General features: G+C 33.4%; 1 protein-coding gene across 2 annotated transcripts in view; it reads right to left on the reverse strand.

Annotated features, from left to right (window-relative positions):
* Positions 1-18,587, reverse strand: part of KPNA5 (karyopherin subunit alpha 5) — a 52,852-nt gene that overhangs the window by 16,706 nt on the left and 17,559 nt on the right. For both annotated transcript variants that reach the window (XM_074310021.1, XM_074310022.1), the window contains 4 exons: positions 18,099-18,230; positions 5,641-5,729; positions 1,514-1,613; positions 136-299 (listed from right to left, as the gene is read on the reverse strand). In XM_074310021.1, coding sequence (XP_074166122.1) covers positions 136-299; positions 1,514-1,613; positions 5,641-5,729; positions 18,099-18,230 — 485 coding nt within the window. The remainder of the gene's footprint in view (positions 1-135; positions 300-1,513; positions 1,614-5,640; positions 5,730-18,098; positions 18,231-18,587) is intronic.

Here is an 18,587-nt window from a genome sequence, read left to right on the forward strand (position 1 = left end):
AACTTTGTAAAGCAAATATAAAGCTTTTTGTAAATCTCAAAATGTTACATAAATCTGAGGTATAATTAGTATTGTTACACTACCGCTAAATTTAATATACAATTATATCTTTCTTAATCATACAATTATACTTACATCAAAAGTTCTACCAGTCTTCGACAGACTCCAGAATCAATGACTGCCTGGATTTTGTCATTGGGTCCATCAGAAAGATAAGAAAGGGCCCAACAAGCATCTGCTAATACATCTGAGTCACTACTAAACAGTAATCTTGATAGAACATTTAAGCAAGGTGATACCTGGAGGAAAAAAGAAACAGAATTTTAAAAATTCCTCTGTTTCTACAGGATTTCAGAAATAGAAGGGCTGAGAGTGGCCATCTAATCCAAGCCATGCCTTAAAAAAGAATCCCTGCCATAAGCATCCCTAATAAGGATCATGCAATTTTTGCTTAAAGACCAGGGGGAAAAGAGAGAAGGGGCGAAGGGGGGTAAGGGAGGAGGGAAGAAATGAAAAAACTCATGACCTGCTGAAGTAATTCATTCTACTTTTTAAAAGCTTTCATTATTTCTAAGATTTTTCTCAAATCAATCCAGTTTGCCTCTATAACTTCCTATTATTGCTCCCAGTTTGAGCCTCTCAAGTTAAGCATAGGTCTAATTTTTCTTTCTTGTGAAGTAATTTCAAATTATTGAAAATAGATATCATGTTCTCCCTTACATGATCTCTTTTCCAGAATAACTATTCCTGCTTCCTTTATCCAATTCTCATACAGCCTCCACCATCCTAAATACATTGATCATGGTACTCTTCAGATTACTGTCTTAGTAACATGTAGTGCTTAGAACTCAACACAATATTCTAGAATTGATCTAACCTTGGCAGAATACAATTAGACTAATACCTCCCTGTAATTACATGCAATTTAAATTTTAAACAAACATATCTATATAAATTGCCTTGGAAATTTTCTAAAAAGAATTCTCAAATAGGTCATTTACTCATGAAATCTGTCCTATATACAGTCCTTCATACAGGTCTACTACGAAAAATATGGTTTTTAACTTTGCAGACACCCCCTAAACACTTTTAAACTCACAGGATATCATTTTTCCTTCTTTTGAGCTATTATATAACACTGACACCAATAATCTAAATGTGAAGAGGTAGAGGAAAAAAATAACTTGTCTTCATGGGGGCTGGTTGTCCTTTTGTTGAATGTCAAAATATTCAGCAATGTTATATTCTACTGTATGATATAGGTAACACTTTAAAAAGAAAAATTAGAATGAAAACAGCAAACTACAGAATAGGACACACATGAAGTAGAAGAAAGTAAACTACACCTCTTATTTTCAAAATGTTGAATTAGCTCTGTGAATTTCCCCATTCTAAGCCTCAATTTCCTTACTTCTACCATGAGAAGAATGGAACTCCTGTTTATACCTTCAATCTCTTACATCTTCCCTTAAAGTCCAAGACACATTTATCAATCTGTCTATATCAATCATACCTTGCTGAAATCTGGAGGTGGATTCTTGCCTCTACATAAATTTGAAAGGGCCCATACAGCATTTCGAGTTGTCGTGAGTCTGTTTGAATTTGTCAGTAATCTGGCAAAGAAAAAAAGGAATTGTTTCTTTTAACAATAATTCTTGAACACATCTGGGGGAAGAGATTTAGATTTTTTCTGAGAAACAGATTCTATCACTTGATCAACATTTATTAAGAGCCCTGCAGGTACTCTCAGTCCTAAGTACTAAGAATATAAGTACAAGAACAAAACATCCCTACTTGCAACTACAAGACTTTCTGAAATATAAAACTATTTTAGTTTTAATTATTTCATTGATTTTGAAAACTTGATAATGAAAAGCATAAAGCACATTTAAACTAAAGTTCTGATTACTGAAATCAACCCAGTAATTTCTGAATTAATAATGTTTAAAGTGCCACATTACTTCTAGTCATGAAAACAAATATCCAGACATAGTCAAAGCCTTAAATAAATTAAGAGTGAGGAAAAAAAGTAAACTAGGAACAAAAACGTAAAATACTGTTCTATGTCCTTTTCATTTGGTTTGATTTGAACCTGACACATGGAAAATATAGTACGCCTGTTTTTCTTCTCTAAATCAGATATATAGAAGGCAAAGGGTCTAGGAAATGGGGTTTGGCAATATACACATTGCTGGAGTTAAGGACCAAATTGAATTTCTATGGACAAAGTGACTTGAGGAAAAACCCCGATAAAGCTGGAAATGCCTCATATTTTAAACAGAGTATGAGGGAAAAGCATCTGCTCTTTATCTAAAGTGGTTCTTGTTTCATTTTACCAGGATTCTCTACTTTTTAGTTAAGTAATTTATGAGGAACATTCTCAAGATTACAATTAAAAGGTGCTTTTGTTCTACAAGTGATTTTGTTACAGGATTTTCTTGAAATAGAATTAAAAACATGAAAACTAATGATACTAATTAATGTCAAGAAATCATTAACACAAGATTTTCCAGCATTTGACATATTCACATCAAATAAAGGCACATAAAAATGCATTTAATGTTATATTCCAAATCAATAAAAGCACAAGAATATGGCAGAAAAATTACATTAAAGTAAAAATGTTAACAAGCACCTATTACATTGCTTTTAATATACCCAAACATCTTATTTATATAATTTCCTCATGGTGTTTCTGTTATGAGGTTTATAATAGCCAATTCTTGAAAATCTACAAGGATTTCTCCTTTTCTGAATCTAATTCCAATTAGAGTCAACTATGCAGCGTAGTATTTAACTGATCTCTAAGTATTTGAGGTATATTTTCCCTGATTCAGTAACTGTAACATACACTCTTTGAAAGCAGGTAGCATTTTTCTTTTTAATTCTCAGATTTAAATTTGTGGAGGAGGAAGGAATTTGTGACCAAAGGAGAACTAGAGATCATTATTGATCACAAAATAGAAAATTTTGTGATTATATCAAATTAAAAAGCTTTTATACAAACAAAACTAATGCAAACAAGATTTGAAGGGAAGTAACAAATTGGGAAAACATTTTTACAGTTAAAGGTTCTGATAAAGGCCTCATTTCCAAAATATAGAGAATTTACTCTAATTTATAAGAAATCAAGCCATTCTCCAATTGAAAAATGGTCAAAGGATATGAACAATTTTCAGATGAGGAAATTGAAACTATTTCCACTCATATGAAAGAGTGTTCCAAATCACTATTGATCAGAGAAATGCAAATTAAGACAACTCTGAGATACCACTACACACCTGTCAGATTGGCTAAGATGACAGGAACAAATAATGATGAATGTTGGAGGGGATGTGGGAAAACTGGGACACTGATGCATTGTTGGTGGAGTTGTGAAAGAATCCAACCATTCTGGAGAGCAATCTGGAATTATGCCCAAAAAGTTATCAAAATGTGCATACCCTTTGACCCAGCAGTGCTACTCCTGGGCTGATATACCAAGGAAATACTAAAGAAGGGAAAGGGACCTGTATGTGCCAAAATATTTATGGCAGCCCTTTTTATAGTGGCTAGAAACTGGATGCCCATCAGTTGGAGAATGGTTGGGTAAATTATGGTATATGAATGTTATGGAATATTATTGTTCTGTAAGAAATGACCAGCAGGAGGAATACAGAGAGGATTGGAGAGACTTACATCAACTGATGCTGAGTGAAATGAGCAGAACTAGGAGATCATTATACACTTCAACAACAATACTATATGAGGATGTATTCTGATGGAAGTGGATATCTTCAACATAAGAAGATCTAATGCAATTCCAATTGATCAATGATGGACAGAATCGGCTACATCCAGAGAAGGAACACTGGGAAATGAGTGTAAACTGTTTGCATTTTTTGTTTTTCTTCCCAGGTTATTTTTACCTTCCGAATCCAATTCTTCCTTTGCAACAACAACAACAACAAAATTCGGTTCTGCACATATATATTGTACCTAGGATATACTATAACATATTTAATATGTATGGGAATGCCTGCCATCCAGGGGAGGGGGTGGAAGGAAGGAGGGGAAAATTCAGAACAGAAGGGAGTACAAGGGATAATGTTGTAAAAAATTACCTATGCATATGTACTGTCAAAAATGTTATAATTGGGGCAGCTAGATGGAGCAGTGGATAGAGCACCAGCCCTGAATTCAAGAGGACCCAAGTTCAAATCTGGTCTGAGACACTTAACACTTCCTAGCTGTGTGACCCTGGGCAAGTCACTTAACCCCAGCCTCAGAAAATAGATAGATAGATAGATAGATAGATAGATAGATAGATAGATAGATAGATAGATATAGATAGATAGATAGATAAATTAATAAATAAATAAATATTATAATTATAAAATTAATTTTAAAAATTCTCATATTTATTAACTACCTACTCTGTACAATGAAATGAGATGAATTTTGAGGGACTTATTATGGTCCAATTTGCAGTCTAGTAGCAACCAGACTGGAAAAAAATTAATATTTAAGAACATAAGACAGTATTATATACTAAAGAATAAATTGTAAAAGTTTGGTTTATATTGTACACAGTTAATAGTAACACTGTGATGATCAACTATAATTGACTTAGCTCTTCTCAGCAATGCAATGATCTAAGATGATTCAAAAAAGATTTATGACCGAAGATGCTACCCATATTCAAAGAAAAACTATGACATCTAAGTGAAGATCGAAGCATATAATTTGTTTGTTTTTGTGGCTTTTCCCTTTTGTTCTTTATTCTTTCATAACATGACAGATATAGACAGCCATCTCTACTGTTCCCCACTTGGCTGCATTCCTCTAGATTTCTCCATCATGCCCTTGAAGCAATCACCTTCCTTTTCCACCCCATCACCCTTTCAGCTTCTTTTGTACAAAGTTTTTCATCTAGAACTTTTATTTTCATAGTCACCATTCCTTCACTAAGGGAAAGGATCACAAATTTAGAGAGAACATTAGAGATAATCTAATTCAACCTTTTCATTTTCCTGATAAGCCAACTACAACCCACAGAAATGAAACAATTTGTCTGTCACACAAATAGTAAGACATATGCCTGGGATTTGAAGCCAGGTCTTGACTCCAAATCCAAACACTTTTTCCTGACATCACATTAAAATGGCTTACATCATGGCACTGGGATTCTCCAAGGTTACTTTTATGCCAGCAGAATATAATTTCCAGTAGGCTTTTCATAGCCAGATATCCAAGAAACTCCATAATTAAAAATTTTAATTTCAAACACTTAATACTGAATTCTCTTTTTTTTTTTTTTTTTTTTTTTGGCACCAGATGAAAACATCACTAAGATGGGAGGAGAAGAGAGGAGTAAAAGTAAGGGAAACATGCTTAAAGGAGTACCCACAATGATGAACCATAATACTTTTAAAGATAAATGTTTTAATTTTTTTTTATTTTATAAACAATAATCATTAAAAATCAATCACCAATATACAATTTTCATTACTCTATTTCAAACTGTAAGAGAACCTAAACACTTAAGTTTAAAAGCAGCTTATAAAAACACACACAAAAAAAACAAATTTACTAGAGTAAGGAACATGGATTTTCTTTATGATAATGTTTACCTACAATAAAAAAATTAAAAATACTTACTCTAAGAGAGGAGGGAGTATTCCACAATTCAAAACAAAGTCTCTGCATTCTGCATTGTCACCAGCAATATTACCAAGTGCCCATACTGCCTTAAAAACAGAGTAAAAAATTAATTTAGATCAATTCTATTGTAGCTACAAATTATCAACCAATTACAATCCCAATTATCATCTGACTACTTGCAGAAACTCTCATAAGAACAGTACTTTAAAACAAAATGAATACTAACCTAAGTTTTTTTTAACCATTATTCTTTTGATAGTGCTACAATAAATGGAATCTTTTAAAAGAAAATTACTCCCAAAATGAATGGGTACCTTTTACTTGTTTATAACCTAACAAATAATTTCATTCTGTTGTAGTTAATGAGTTTTTTTCCCAGTCTTGAGTTAGACAAGTTAAATTCTATTATTATCACCTCAAGAATCAATATTCCAATTATTGATACCAAGGACTATTTAATACCCACTTGGGAGACAGTAAATATATGTTTAAAGGAAATAGAAGGTATTGATCAAATTTGCATTGCCTGTATAGAGCTGTCAGCAGCAGATGATTGCCTTTTTCAGATGATACGACAAAAGAAAAAAAAAGGAAAAAGAAAAAAAAAAATTTTTTTAACTCGGGCACTAAAAATTCCACGAATAGCCTATACTTAAAAATTACCTATAATCAGTTTTTGTCTCCAAGTGATTTTACATACCAGAAAAAGCAAATATAAGGTAGCTGCTAAAGTAAATAATTACCATGTATAATGGCTAAAGTCAATAATGAGGAAACCTGTTTCAATCTGATTCTGCCAATAACTAACTGTCTGTCTCTGAATCCTCACCTCCCAAACTCCCTCCTGAGCAAGTGAACCTTAGTTTCTCAGTTTCTTTGTCCAGAAAAACTTCTATAAACATTATGTAAGCAAGGATTTAAACGACTAGGACTGGATTGATGCAGTCCTAGGCAAAAACTTTTCCAATTCAAGGTCTGATAATGCACATGATAGCTTAAGTGAAACTTTGAAGGTTATTCTTCTGTTCTCCTTCTTCCTAATACTTGCCTGTTAAAATACATTTTAGGATTTATGGTTAATTACCTAGGAAATGGAACAGACATTAGGAGGAAAAAAAGATGACAAGGAGGAAGAATTAAAGCTACTGCCAAGAGACAAAAGATAGGATCTAGAACTCTAGATAAAAAGTCCTAGTATAACATTAAATTTTTCTCAAAGCAAAGGCAAGGATTATGATAATAAATGTTAAAGGTACACAATGAAGATAAACAATAATTAAGAATATCTAGGGTTGATTGACATTTGGGGAAGGACAAAGCCTGAGTCAAGGGGATAAAAGAAAGATATTTGACTTATTGAATAGAAAGTCATGTATTTCTGGGAAAAGGAAGAATTTTAACTTTGTAATATCAGGCTTTTATTGTATAGCTATCAACCAGAGTTAAAATTCTTAAACTGTTAGATTTCCTTCAAATTATTCTGCAAAACTGGAAGACTATTGTGAAAGGCAAGATTCAACAACAATAATATCTTACAAGTTATTAAAATACATCTTCTTTACAAGATAAAGATTAAATGACATAAAGTTTGAAAATGTTCTAAATTTATTTTTAGTACTAATGCAATCCATTTGCAGATTCTTTTCACTAGTTAATGAAAATCAAGTGATATTTAGCCCTAAAATTAAGCTGTATTCCTTTAGGTACTAATCAATAGCTAGCTTTTTAATCACAATTTCAGCTGTTTTGGGTTTTTTTGTTGTTTTTTTGTTGTTTTTTTTTTTGTTTTTTTACTTCTCAAATGAACAGCCTTATTTCCCAAGCCCTGAACTCAAAATTTAGAAGTCTTTTAAATGTAACAACTGAGAAGTCTGCAATATGCTAGGACTAATGATATGAATCAAGTACTATGGTAGGAGAGTAAACAATAAGTTAGGAAAGGAAGAGAATAATAGAGAAAGTAGAAATATAGGAATTCAAGAAATGTGCTATTATTTGCTGGGGGAAGTGATAATAAAGTATATAAAATCAATGTAATTTTTTAATCTCAAAAAATGCAGAACCACTTACTATATTTGGGACATCACAGAATTTAAGATTTGAAACTTCACAGATCTAGTTCATCCACTCATCCAGTACAAAAATCATTTCTACAACATCACTGATGACCTTACAGACTTTACATAAATACCTCCAATGAGACTGACTACCTCAATATAAGATTATTCTACAAATAGATGGCCCAAAATAAAAAGTTGTTTCTTCGTGACTCTTTCTAACGATGAGATGATTGATGCCAGTTCCAATGATCTTGTGATGAAGAGAGCCATCTACACGCATAGAGGATTGTGGGAACTAAGTGTGGATCACAACATAACATTCTCACTCTTTTTGATCTTGTTCACTTGCATTTTCTTACTCATTTTCTTTCCTTTTTGATCTGATTTTTCTTGTCCAACAAGAGAATTATATGAATATGTTTACAGATAATGGATTTAACATATATTTTAACATGTATAACATATATTGGATTGCTTGTCATCTAGGGGAAGGGGTAGGGGAAGGAGGGGAAAATATGAAACAAAAGGCTATGCAAGGGTCAATGTTGAAAAATTATCTGTGCAAGGGCAACTAGGTGGCACAGTGGATAGAGCACTAGCCCTGAAGTCAGGAGAACCTGAGTTCAAATCTGACCTCAAGACACTTAACACTTCCTAGCTGTGACCCTGGGCAAGTCACTTAACCCCAATTGCCTCAACAACAACAACAAAAACCGAAGAATTATCCATGCATATATTTTGAAAATAAAAAGCTTAAAAAAAAAAAAAAAGTTGTTTCTTAAACTAAAATCTCCCTCTCTATAAATCAACCTATCCTAGTTCTGCCTTCTACTTCACATTCTTTATGATGACCTTTCAAATCACTGATGTTAGCTATTAACATCTCAAGTCTTCTTCAGACAAAGAACATTACTATTTCTTCAAAGACATCAAATAGGTGACTGTTGTTGTTGGTCCTTCATTCTCAAAGAGGACCATAACATTACAGAGGTGATGTCATGACTTGCAAGTGAAATGGATTTAAGGAAGGACTGTACAAGCCACGAGACTTACTCCTTTAGAGCCATTTGGGTGCAGTAGTAAGATATAGATCAGAAATGACCCCCTGTAGCAGTAGGAAATCTTGGCCTTTTTAAACTAAGGTCTTTCACATGTCTCAGTTTGCCCTTTCAGTAATTAAAGTTAGTTAAAAATGAGACAAAGAATGGCCTCCTTTACTTAGTTTAAAAAAAAAATAAAATAAAATAATCAATCTGAAAGGAAAGATCAAGGCATAAATGTAGAAGAGGGCCAGAGTGTCAAAATGGCTATATGTAAACCCTCAAAGAAAAATGTAATTTAGTCTGAGGCTCAAAAATTTCCTAGAGCAGCTTAAGAAGGAACAAATTAGAGAAGCAGAAGAACTGGAAAAAGAAATGAAAATAATGCAAGAGAATCATGAAGAAACAATAGCATGGGAGAAGATATACAAAAATTTACCAAGTAAAGTAGCTTCTTAAAAAATAGAATTGGTTAGCAGGATAATTTCAGAGGGTCCTGGAGAAACTTACATGAACTGATGCTGAGTGAAATGAGCAAGACTTCAACAACAATACTATATGACGATGTAACTCTCTTCAACAATGAGATGAACCAAATCAGTTCAAATAGAGCAGTAACAAACTGAACCAGCTACATCCACAAAAGAACCCTGGGAGATGACTATGAACCACTACATAGAATTCCCAATCCCTCTATTTTTGTCCGCCTACAGTTTTGATTTCCTTCACGGGCTAATTGTACACTATTTCAAAATCCGATTCTTTTTGTACAGCAAAATAACTGTTTGGACATGTATACATATATTGTATTTAACTTATATTTTAACATATTTAACATGTATTGGTCAACCTGCCATCTGGGGGATGGGGGGGGAGTGGAAGGAGGGGAAAAGTTGGAACAAAAGGTTTTGCAATTGTCAATGCTGAAAAATTACCTATGCATATATCTTGTAAATAAAAAGCTATAATAAAAAAAAATAGAATTGGTCAAATGGAAAAGGAAGTACATAGTGCTCATGACTCCAAAAAAATTAAGGTAATTTTGTATTTAAAAAAAAGTTCAACTAGATGGGTGCTAGAATTGTAGTATACACTAATAGACTGATGAAATCAGAGATTTCAATGATCTTGCTAATTTCTCCACCAGTTCATATTGTACCAATTAAGACCACATAATCTTAAGTCATTCTTTTTATAAATCCACCAAAGATATATACAATGGAAAATGTCCTGTCCTCTTAATTATTTCCTGGTTATCAGTAAGCATTCATGTTATTTCTTGCTACGTGCCTAGCTAATCTCCTTGTCTCATTATTCACATCCTTATTAGTACCATTTAACTTCAACTTCTTGCATTCAAATCACTAACTGTAAGGTGCTTCAGTCTATCATTACTATGCAATTCTTTTGGGTCACTTATAATTCTGATTTTTCTGATATCACTGTATTCTAAGATTTATAATCACAACTACCATCACTTTATTAATTAAGAAGGGGATTTCTGAGAACACAACTTCCTACCTGCAATCTTATCTAATTCCCTATCATTTAAATGTGAATCTAGTTCAAAATCTATGATTATTTATAAACATAAGTATATGTATATCTCAATTGTATGTCAATCTGAGCAGTATGCATTTTTTCATCCATGCTCTTTTCAGTAGAAAATTAAATCATCTCTTTTTCCAAGATAATAGATTTTATGAAAGAACCATTGTACCTGAAAGATTAGATTAGATTAGATACAATCAGTATGTCATCCTGAAAGAAGAGTCTCCAAAGAACTTTGCCAGAGGTGTAATCATCTGAACTCATGCAAGAAATCTTTAATAATGCTGGCAAACACTTTAGTTGGGTATACTTTTTTAAAAAAATTTTTATTTAAATGTTTTTCCTTTGGGGGGGGAGGTGGGAGGAAGAAAAGAAGGAGAGAAAATGAACCACCACACAGAGCAATCATTTATGTGATTATAAAGATGTAGTTTGCTATAGAAAATTATTTGTGAAACATTCTCATGTTTTCATGAAGGATTCTCTTAACAAATGCTAAGACCACTAAAGATTTCAGCGATAAGAAATAGGCATGTGGGGTCAGTATTTCTCAGTTGCCTTTTGTATATATGAAAATTACTATCTGTAAACTTTTTCATTCTTTTGGAATCTCTCCATATTGGGAATTTATTTTTAAAATGCCAGATAAATGAATAATTATGTTCCCTTGAGGCAATATAGAGTAAAGAAGTTGACTTTGGAATAAGAAATTCTGAGTTCAAATGCTGGTTCTGCCACTATTCTTGTGATCCTGGATTTACTTCTCTGGGCCTCAACTTTGTTCATAAAATAAGAAGTTTAAGACTTAAATGACCTAGAAGGCCTCCCCTAGCACTTAATCTAAAAGTCTACTTCCTTCAGCAGATTTCTTCTTCGATTAGGTGCAGCCCTTCTTCCCAACTTCATGGTCCCAAATGTTATTGCCACTTCCTTACAAAGTACATTTACTACAGCAATTCAACTTATTGTCAGTGATGAGAATAGACTCTTACAGGAACATCAGTGGATATAATCCATTTCACATCCATTTGTTGCCCTCATTCCTGGTTTCACCTACAAATGGCCTTGAAAGGGTCTGGCTTAGACAGCTCTAACACCAAATTTTCTACAAGCTCATTTTCCCCTGAAGAGCTTTTTAGATTTTTGTGAAGTGATACAACTTGCAATATTCCATCCTCCTCCTCCAGGTTTTACAAATTAGTTTGTACTCAAAACAGTACTGACCTTGGCTGACATGTTGCTGCTCTACTTAGTAATATCTGCTACCTGAGGCAGGTTTTGGGCTCATGCTGTCTCCTTGTTGTGGTGACCATTGTGCAGTAGTTCTAGTTCACTAAAAACTGGTGAGAGAGTCAATATCTTTACTTTTGTTTATTTTCCATATTTTGGAACTGACAGATGGTTTATACTATAGGAAAAACTGCCTGCAGTTTCTTCTTCTGCTTATCCTTTCTTACAATTCTGTATGAGTTTTGATTTATGTTCTAACAGCTAATGATCTGAGTGTGTATGCACACAGACATCTGAAATGACACTCAAATCAGCAACTAATCATTCTGTCTGTTTAAGATAAAATCAGTTTCACGTTTTGCTATATGTTTTTGTTGCTCACCATATCCAGGGCCTGCAGACTTTCTTCTTGAACAAAGTATTCATGGTGTACTGGTTTAAGACAAGCCTTCGGTCTCTTTCATTTCTTGATCCCAAACTGTATTTTCCAACATAGTTTTTTCACTGTCCTCCCCTTTGCCCACCTTCAACAAGTTATTCAGTATTAATGTAGATGCTGACTTAGTTTGAAGGATCTTATCAAGTTCTTCAACCTCTGCAACAGATCATATATCATAGATTTAGAGCTGGAAGGGACCTTAGGAATCAAGTTCAACCCCCTCTTTTTTTGAATGAGGAAACTAAGACCTAGAGAGGTTAAATGAGCAATAAGTTGCAGAGCCAGGATTTAAACCTATTATCTTCTGATCCTAAATTCAATGCTCTACACTATATTATGTAAACAGGAATTACTTCATGGTGCCCTGTTTTCTTATGCTCATCACAGACAGCAAGACAACCAAGTATCCCACTGAAACATTTCTTATTGCTATACTTGCTTTATGAAATTAAATTCCTTTACTTGCAATAATCTAAAACTCCTTTGCATTTAACTATAGTTTCTTTGTGTCTCTTGGTTTCATATATATAAGAGGCCATCAATATGGATGTGATTCAGTTCCTCTGGTAGAGTATCCATCAGCTCACTGGACAAAGTTTGCAAATTAAGAATACTTAATAATTACATGAATGTTTGTTGATGTTTTTAACACTTCTTAATCTACTTTTCTGCAATGGTCAGGGCAGAAGCTAAAGGAAATAACATTGGAAAGAGAAGTTTCTTTAATGCCTTTTTTCATTGAGTATTATAACCAAAAAGTTTTTACCAACCTGTGACCACATTTTTGGTAAGAATCTTCTGTTCTGGTACTTGAACAGTAACAAAGTCTATCATTGTGTCTCTAAGTTGCAACTTTTCAGGATGAATAGAACCACCTATCTGAACTTATGTTCTTCTGGCATAAAGTTCTAGACCTAGGGCTCATCATCACACAGATGAGTGATACTTTTTAGAACCCTTGGAAAAAGCATGAATGAAAAAGCATTTACTATGTAGCAAACACCATGCAAAGTGCTAGAAATCCAAATGGAAAAAGCAAAATAATACCTATTCTCAAAGAGCTCACATTCTATTTGAGGGAGGCAACATATATAAAAAGTTCAACTGCAGAGGTCAATGAAAGGCCTAGCATGGCAAAATTCAATAGTCAGCTTATACAGGTAGGTCAGAAGGCAAGGCCTAGGAATCTGCAGGATGTAGAGGCAGAGCAGATAATAAGACCCAGAAGACTCAGGAAGCAGAAGCAGGACAGAGGTAAGGCCCTGAAATCTTCCTCATCATTAGAATTGTAGCTGCTAACTCCCAGGGTTATCGAAACCTTCCTGTTCAGTCATCCCAGACGGGATCTGAGGAAAGGGAAGAAAGGAAAAAAGGCACCCTTCTCTGGCTATATTATGAAATGGAGAATGGGAAAGCATAAGTAAAGGGAAGAGACAATGAATATATCTTTACTACTGGGGTCATTTACATAGAGATGATAATTAAACTTAGAGTACAACAAATTGAACTCTTCTTTGGAACTAGTTCTACCCCACAAAAAAGAGTTGGATAAGTGAAGAAATAGCAAAAACTTTTTTAAAAAATTGTCCCATGTCATTTGTGCAGTATGTCCCTTGTACCAATTCCTTCTATTTTCTCTAGGAGATTGTTTGCTCCCTAATCATGGTGCCTCATTTCTCTTTCATCTCTTCCTATCTACCAATGTCTTCCCTGCTGCCTTCAAAGATCTCTATTCCCTTTCTTAAGACACTAGACACTACCACCTATTTAAGCCCTATGTTTTCCCATTTTCTCAAATTTCTAGAAAAGTTATTTACATTTCTTTTCTCACGTGCCTCTTTCTCAATCCCTCTTCAATTCCTTGAAATATGGCATCATTTAACTGAAACTGCCCTCTCAAAAGTTTTCACAAATCTTTTAAATGCCAAATATGATGCTCTTATCTCAGCTTTCTTTCTTCCTGACCTCTGTAACTTTTAACACTTTTGGTGATCTTTTCCTGATTTATTTTCCCTCTAGTTTTTTTATAGTTTTACTCTACTCTATACTAGATTCTTTCCCTATCTGTCTGACTGCAGACTATTAATTCATCAATCATATCATGCTCTCTACATGCTGAGTATACCCCAAAGCTTTATCCTAAGGCCCCTACTATTCTTTCAACATACATTCTCTTAGTAACTTCACCAACTAACATGGGCTTAATTGTCAGCTCTGTGCAGACATCATGCAGATTGAAATATCCAGCCCCAATTTTCTCCCCTGAGGATTTCAAACTTAATGTCCCTCAAACAGCTCAAAACTCAACATGTCCAAAAGTGAATTCAAGAATTTTTCCCAAAACCTTATGATCTATCCCAAGTCTCTCAGGCTTAAATACTACTCTCATTATACTCATTCTCCTTATACCTCACGTATCTGATTATTGCATGACTCCTTTTCTCTATTCATAATAGGAATCTCTTTAGTTAAGACCCTCAATTTAAGCTGCCTGAACTATTGCAATGATCTCCTAATTGGGTCAATTTGCCCTTTTTCCAGTCTCTCCTAAACCCAGCTTGAATCCATTCTCCACTGAGCCCCATATCAAAGTGATTATCCTCAAGCACAGATGTGATCACATCATTTCCCTACTTAAACTTCAGTGGCTCTCTAATGCAGTTAGGGTGAAATATAAACTTCTCTTTTGCTTTAAGTCCTTTATAGCCTGACCTTTCAAGTTTCATTATATAGTACTCCCTTTTTTGCACTCAAGTTCAAACAACATAACCTTGTCTCTCTGTCACACATGGGTCACAATCTCCCACCTTCATGTCATTATATTGGCTATCTCCCATACCTAAAATGTATTCCCTATTATCACTTTCCTGAACCCTCACTTCCTTGATATACCCTACATTCTTAATTACCATATATTTATTCTATACATTCTTAGGTGGAAATTATGTTGTCTAGAGCTCCTTAGCCACAACTATCTTTTTTGTTTTTGTATTGCCAGTGCTATAACTGTGCCTGCCACATTAGTAGACAATTTATAAAATTTGTTAATTGATAAAAAAAAGGCAGCGAGGTGATGCAGTGGATAGAGTACTAGGCATGGAGTCTAGAAGACTCCTCTGGCCTCAAACAATTATGTGTGACCTGTGCAAGATTCTGTTTACCTCCAGTTTCTTCATCTGTAAAATGAACTAGAGAAGGAAATGAAAAAGTATTCTAGTATGTTTACCAAGAAAAACACAAATAGGACACACAACTGAAATTACTAAATAACAACAAAAGAAAGGAAATGCTGGGTATAATCTGACAAGAATCTTATATTTAGAACAGATTCTTTAAAGTTTAGTACAATGTTTTGGACTAAGACTTCAAGAGAGGAAGTTTTCTTAAGATGGAAAGTTTAAAATAAGTCTGAGGAAAGAAATGGAAGATAGCTAGATAGGTTGATATGATTTTGTGACTTCAGAAAGATGAAAACAAGGGCACACAATCAATGAAAAATTCAGAAGAATGGCAATACTGTCAGAATGTAAGTCTAAGCAGAAGCAAATGCCAAGTTATTTATCTACATGAGGACCAAAAAAAAAAAGAATAGGTCTGCTGTTTGAGATGGATAGAAAGAGGGTAAAAGATAATTTCCCCCCCTTTGCTATATATCAAAATACCCTGAAATCAAAAAAGAATAAAAGATGTGCATGTTAATACTAATGATAAGAGATAGTAAAAGAGCTCCTTGTATTCTTTGAGTCCAAGTTATCTGGTTAAGATAAATTATAAATCCCAGGGTACAGAAAGCTTTTGAATGCAATGCTGAACTATGAAAAATCAAGGTCAATAAAAGAAGTCTAGAGACTTTTTTCAAATTTTCAAATAAAAGGAAGGATTTCTAAAATTATGAGTGCATTTAAACTGCAATACCTGGCAAGACTCTAGAATGCAATTATTAAGAATTAGTTTATGAAAACTTAAAAAGGGAAACAGCCATGTATACAAATCAGCATACACTTATTAAGAGGAAGCCATGACAGCCTAATAAGCCTATTTACTCTTAACAAAATTATCAGATTGGTAAAATATGTCACAGAAATGGTATACCTGGATTTTAGCAAAATACTTGGCAACCTTTCATTAAGGATCAAAGAGAGATTATATAACAGTAAAATAAGAAGGATTTACAACCAGTTGAAGGCAAGACACAAAATTTGTTACTTAATGGATTGATGCAAACTTAGTGGGAAGTCTAAAGGGTAGTATTCAAGGTTGCTTCTAGTTCAATGTTTTTAATCAATGATGTAAACAGGAGGAAATGTTGTGGTTATCATATTTTGAACTAAATACAATTGGTGACAAAAACAGGATGGAAGGAAGGAAGGAAGGGAGGGAGGGAGGGAGGGAAGGAAGGAGGGAAGGAAGAAAGGGAGGAAGGAAAGAAGAAAGGAAGGAAAGAAGGAAGGAAGGAAGGGAGGGAAGGAGGGAGGGAGGAAGGAAGGAAGGGAGGGAGGAAGGAAAGAAGAAAGGGAGGGAGGAAGGGAGGGAGGAAGGAAGGAAGGAAGGGAGGGAGGAAGGGAAGAAGGAAGGGAAAGAGGGAAAGAGAGAGAGAGAGAGAGAGAGAGAGAGAGAGAGAGAGAGAGAGAGAGAGAGAGAGAGAGAGAGAGAGAGAGAGAGAGAGAGAGAGAGAGAGCGCGCACAACTTTTCATAACAAAGGCCACCTTAATTTTTTGAAACTATACTAAAGAACTTTACAAGTATGCTGGCAACGAACAGTACAGAATATGATTTGGCCAATGCAGTCCAGTTCAAGACTCACTAATATTCACACATACTTACACAATTCAACTCATCTGGAATACTCAAAGGAATAAAAGAGGACAAAAATAATTTGTGAATTGCTATTCAGAGAGAAAATAAAAGGGACTGTTTGTGATAAAGGAGGGAAAAGGAAAAGACTGGTCAGAATGATGAAAAGAAATCAGGAATATAAGAAAAAAGATGGGTGATATGACGACAATATTTACTGCAATTCTCAACCATAATTTGAACTGACCATTTTAGAATTTCTAATAATAAAAACTAGACATTATGTTAGATCTGTGCTTCAGTACAATCTATGACGTTATATGTAGTTGAAATAGTTTTAATAATTTAAAAAATATTTGAAATTGCCATAAACAGAAAATGTAAGAGGAAATATCAAAATTATAGATTAAATGTCTTTTGCCAAATTAGACAAGAAAAAACCTTCCAAAACTACTTTAGTTTTCTTCTGTACCCAAATTTAATGTTTTAGTGTTATGGAAATAGTGGGCAAGGAAATCTCATACTTCAACTTCTTTGAAAGAAGAAATAAACTTAACTGATAAAGTATTAATGTTATATGGCAGCTTACACTAATAGACTAACAGCCTAAATGGTTAATTAAAAACTCACAAAAAAATAAAGCAAAATGGCAAAATTGTACCTTCTGAATAATTATATTCCTAGTCACATTAAACTATAACATCAAACCTCCTTGTGCTCTGCCTTTTACAAGCATAAATTATAGAATTTTAAAACTTGCTTTAACTATCAAAAGAAAACTTCTTTTATTCTGATTTTTTTAGTTATTAGAGCAAAATTTAATTTATAGCTCTTATTTTAATAGGAAAAAAACATTTACCAAAAAGTTTATTAATTAAATTTAGTACAAATTCATTTTTTAAAAAAGGTATCACTGAAAAACAAATGTTCACCTATCAAAAAAGTAAAATTATCTCTTCTAATCATAAACTTTGAAAATGTTTATAATCATAAACTTGACTACTTCTCTAATTCCAATTACTGAATTTAAATAATTACAAAAATAAACACAAATTTACATACAAACAAAATTAACTCAATTTAATTTTACTTAAGAGCATTACAGACTTTAATATTTATTTGTAGGCATAAAAGTTTAATTAAATTCTTTAGCATTACATGAAACTGTACCATTAATCCAGGACTATTTTGAGGCTTAAGACAGTGAAGATTTGGTCCTCTAATTTTATAATAGAAACAGCAGTGATTAAAAACCAAAACTGAATACAATCATAGAAAACTAAACTTTTCAAAGAAAATTTACAGAACACAATGAATACAAATAATTTAATAAAAATTACCTGTTCCTGAACATCTTCATGTTCCGAATTGAGGAGTTTGATAAAAATTGGAACAGCTCCAGTTTCAATTACCACCTTGGTGTGAAGAAAGGTTCCAGATGCTATATTAGTTAAGGCCCATGCAGCTTCAAACTAAGAAAAAATAAAATTTAAAATAATAGTTTTAGACATAATAAAGAAACCAGAAAAATTCAACTTAAAAGGATCAATGGTATCAAACACAAGATTATTATGCCTGGAAAAACAAAAAATGAGCAAGGATGTGATCAAAATTTATAAAATTATGAATAGTTCTAATAGGGTGAATATGGAATTATTTACATAAGTCCATGAGTTTTAGAATAAGATGAAACTTTAAAATTTGGAAGGGTAATGTTAGAATAAAAAAACACCAAACATTTAAAAAACAATTAGCCCCAATGCTATATAAACTATTTGAAAAAATAGGGAATGAAGGAGTCCTACGAAATTCCTTTTATGACACAGACA

This window comes from Sminthopsis crassicaudata, chromosome 4 (genome assembly GCF_048593235.1).
Source record: "Sminthopsis crassicaudata isolate SCR6 chromosome 4, ASM4859323v1, whole genome shotgun sequence".
Lineage (NCBI taxonomy): Eukaryota > Metazoa > Chordata > Mammalia > Dasyuromorphia > Dasyuridae > Sminthopsis > Sminthopsis crassicaudata.